Source organism: Condylura cristata, unplaced genomic scaffold (assembly GCF_000260355.1).
Source record: "Condylura cristata isolate star-nosed mole 26May11 unplaced genomic scaffold, ConCri1.0 scaffold00007, whole genome shotgun sequence".
NCBI lineage: Eukaryota > Metazoa > Chordata > Mammalia > Eulipotyphla > Talpidae > Condylura > Condylura cristata.
This window is the reverse complement of record NW_004567108.1, coordinates 17,601,329-17,605,069: the sequence shown is the minus strand read 5'-3', so window position 1 is coordinate 17,605,069 and position 3,741 is coordinate 17,601,329. Positions and strand designations below refer to the sequence as shown.

The 3,741-nt window shown below is 44.2% G+C and overlaps 1 protein-coding gene across 2 annotated transcripts in view; it reads right to left on the bottom strand.

The window, feature by feature from the left end:
- EGFLAM (EGF-like, fibronectin type III and laminin G domains) overlaps positions 1 to 3,741 on the bottom strand; it is a 141,188-nt gene that overhangs the window by 87,581 nt on the left and 49,866 nt on the right. Inside the window, exon 4 of one of the 2 annotated variants that reach the window (XM_012721985.1) lies at positions 3,162 to 3,188. The exons of the other annotated variant lie outside the window; for it this stretch is intronic. Coding sequence (XP_012577439.1) covers positions 3,162 to 3,188 — 27 coding nt within the window. The remainder of the gene's footprint in view (positions 1 to 3,161; positions 3,189 to 3,741) is intronic. 2 annotated transcript variants of the gene reach the window in all.

The window sequence follows — 3,741 nt, the reverse complement described above, 5'->3', positions numbered from 1 at the left end:
GGAGTGGGGAATGGGATCAAAAACGGGGGGTTGGGAGGGAAGTGCACGGGATTAAGGTGATGGCACACGGGTGACTTGGTGATGGGAAACCCGCGGGGACTACACTTGAGATGGGGGAAAAAATGTACAAAACGATGTAAAAATAAACTATTAAAATTTTTTTTTAAAAAAGGAGAGGGATGCTCTGCTTTCACTTTTCCTTAGCAGTTGGCTAGAATGTGAATGTGGTAGTAAAACCACAGTTTGGACCATGGGGAGGAAGGCTAGAGGGCTTGGAAAAGCAGAGATGGAAAGATTCTGAATGCAATCTTGCTAAAAGCACTAACTTTGCAGCTGAGGGACTTTTGGGCTTTTAATCTAACTGATACATGTTCCTTTGTAGAAAACCCACCTAGATAGTTATGCAAAAGGGAACTCATCCCCAGAATGGGACTATTCTTTAGTGCAGCCCTGTTCACCTGGCAGTGAACAGTTAACTTAAATCTCGGACTTCGATTTCAGAGCTTGTCTTAACTTCTTCCATACATTCTTCTGCCATACTTTCTCCTACTTCTGGAAATCCAGATCATTTATTTCTAGAAATGAAGTGGGATATTGTCCTGTTTACCAGTCCAGTTATGCAGCTACTATACCATGAAGGCATCCAGTGGACAACATTAGAGTAGAGACATGAGCTGGACAGAACACTGGACACGGAGCCTGGAAAAGTAGGTTGTGGGGCCAATTTTCTTTGTAGTCTTGGGATAAAGCTAGCCTCTCCAGCCAAATTTTCAACACCAAAATTCTATGCTTCTTCTAAAATAAACTGGGAGCTACTAACCTTGTACTCAATTGCACATTTGACACTACAACTCAAGGTTGGACCACGGATGTCTTAGGAATAGCCAGTATCGTCAAATGAAAGACAACTGGACAAATAGAAAAGTGTCATCTTCCAATGGCTGTGAGGATGCTGCACAGGCCAGAGTAGAAGAAACAACTGAACTTCTATTCCTGAGTTGCCAGAGAAAATAAGCGTGTGTCTTCCAAGGTTTCACAGGAGGGGCAGCAATGGCTTTGGGACTAGACAAATCCTTCTTGTATGGTTCTACACTTTATATTAATGAAGAGTCGGCGTTCCTAACATTTATCTATTAAAAGTTTCAAAAATATTTCCACATGCCCCCTAGTGAGCAAAGGAACTCTGTAGCTGGGAATCTCTATTAGCCAACCCTTTCACTTTACAGTCAAGGAGATATTCAAAAGGGCTCAGACATGTTGCCCAAAGTTACCTTTGCTTTGGTGGCAATGCTTAAAGAGCTGTAAGTCTCAAGATCCTCACTTAGTTGTTTTTTTTTTTTTTAAGATGAATTTATTTATGCATACAAGAACTGGGGTACAGGCAAAAGTTACAGAATGTGAAAGGATTTGCCAGAGATAGAGTGGGGAGCGGAAAAGGTGGATCTACTGAAAGACTGCTGAGGGGAGCAGCGGGGGAGACAGGAGAAGTCTGCTGCACCATGTGGGTCAGCAACCTGGTTGAGAATCAGGCTTGTGCGACTGTGTCTGTGTACAGCTTCATAGTGCTGTGCTTCAACCCACTGTGTCTGGCCCTCCCTGGTGGCACAATGGGTTAAAGCACACAAGCAGCAGCCACTTCAGTGTGAGTTCGATCCCCGGCCCTGGAGGTGATCCACATGACTCTCCTGACCCAACCGCTGCTCCCCTTAGCAGTGTATCTCGTCGATCTTCCTGTTCTCCCCACTCTGACTTTTGTGAATCCTCTCACTGGCCCTGGATCCCTGGCCTGTACCCCAGTTCTGTATGCATAAATAAATAAATCTTTAAAAAAAAAAAAAAGGAAAGAAAATACAACCCACTGTGCCATCAGGGAGGGCCCCTGACTTAGTTTTGTCTTTCTAACCTTGGTCAACATTCAAATAGCATCAGTATTCTAGGTTAACGCCAGCAGTGGGCCCCAAAGCAGAGTGGTGGGAAATCTCCCTGGGTGAGCAAGACGATCTACTTTGATGTCAGAAAAAGAAATTAAAACTTTCTGTTTCTGTTTTATCATCTTCTTTAAAATTCTGTAGGATTTTAAATGTACATAATATATTAGTAGCATAGCTTATGTATAATTTATAGCTATATAAATATACATATATTGGTACATGTTCAAATTTTTTAACTGATGTTATATGTGATCAAGAGAGCACAGAGACCCCCCATTTATATTTCCTATCTAGCTCTTTAAAAATTATCAAATTTCCCTGATTTATCTGACAATCTATTTTTCCAGAATAAAACCTGTTTGTTGTTCTTTTAAGAAAAAGGTATCAAATGGTAATGAAACCAGATTATCAAAGAATACATCAGCACTCCATAGAACAAGGCTGGTTATTTTTGTTTGTTTGTCCCCAAACTAACCATTTATGACCCCAATCCTCTGGTTACATTTAATCTAGAAAATCAATCAACCAACTTTAGGTGAGCTGGACCTGTATTACGAAGAAGCTCTAGGATGGTTAAAGAAGTAAGAAAGAGGACCCAAAAGGCAGTGGTTGGGGACTTTCCCACTGTGATGCTGAGTGAGAGCTAATTTCAACATTTGCTCTTCTTTTCCATCTTTTCCACCTGGTCTTGGAACAAAACTTAAATTACTTCAAACTTTAAAAACAAATGTTCCTTTTAGGGCCCTCCCTGGTGGCACAGCAGGTTAGGACGCAGCATTGCAAGCTAGCCATAGCTGCTTCAGTGCAAGTTCGATCCCCGCCTCGGAGGTGACCCACATGGCGCAGCAGACCTCCCCTGACCCGCCCGCTGCTCCCCTCAGCAGTGGACTTTGTCAGTCTGCCTGTTCTGCTCCCCACTCTGTCTCTGGTGAAGCCTCTCACCACCCCTGCACCTCGGGCCTGTACCCCAGTTCTATGTGCATAAATAAATACACTTTAAGAAAAAAAAAAGTGTTCCTTTTAATCTTGTCATATGAGTTAAAGCCACACGTACGAACAGCTTCTTGCCAATGATGAACCCCCCTCCCCCCCCGGTGTGCTGTGCTGCTGCTGCTCACCCTGGGATGGAGTTTAGGGGGCTGGGGTCAGTAAGAGGAAGATGCAAGATAAAAAGACACCCCCTGAATCCTGGGTTGGAGGAAGAGTTCTAATTCTCTAAAACACACTTACCAAAATCACCTGATGATGAGATTGTCCCTGAAAGGAGAAAAAAAAGAGAGAGAGAGAAAAAAACATGAATAAGGAAGGAAAACTTGCAGGGGATGAAGCCATGGGGCAGTCACTCTGGCTGGAGCAGGGGCAGAGCAGAGCGCCCCACAGGTGGGGCTCCAGGCCACCGGCTCTGGTCTCAGGCACGGAGGACATCGCTCGGGCACAGCCTGAGACCATGACCTTGTGTGATGCTCACGCCATCCTGAGGCCACAGGGTGTGGGGCGGACTCCCAGACTTCCTCGGTTAAGCCCCCTCCTCAGTGCCTTACTATGTTTTTTATAGGACCTCTAGACCAAAAGAAATGCTTAACAGCTCTGGGTATGAAGTAGTTACACAATTTAGTAGTAATAGTTCACACAGATGTTATTTCCCTTGAAGAGGTCAAATATCCACAACCCCTGTGAGTTTGCACCCTACCTGGGAGTTTGAGAACCACTGATACTGTTAAGGATGATACAATTACTCTGTGAAAGTAAATTGTCTGAAACCAGAGTCTTTGGCTAGTCTCCTTCTCCCTCTCCCTCTCTCCCTCCCCCC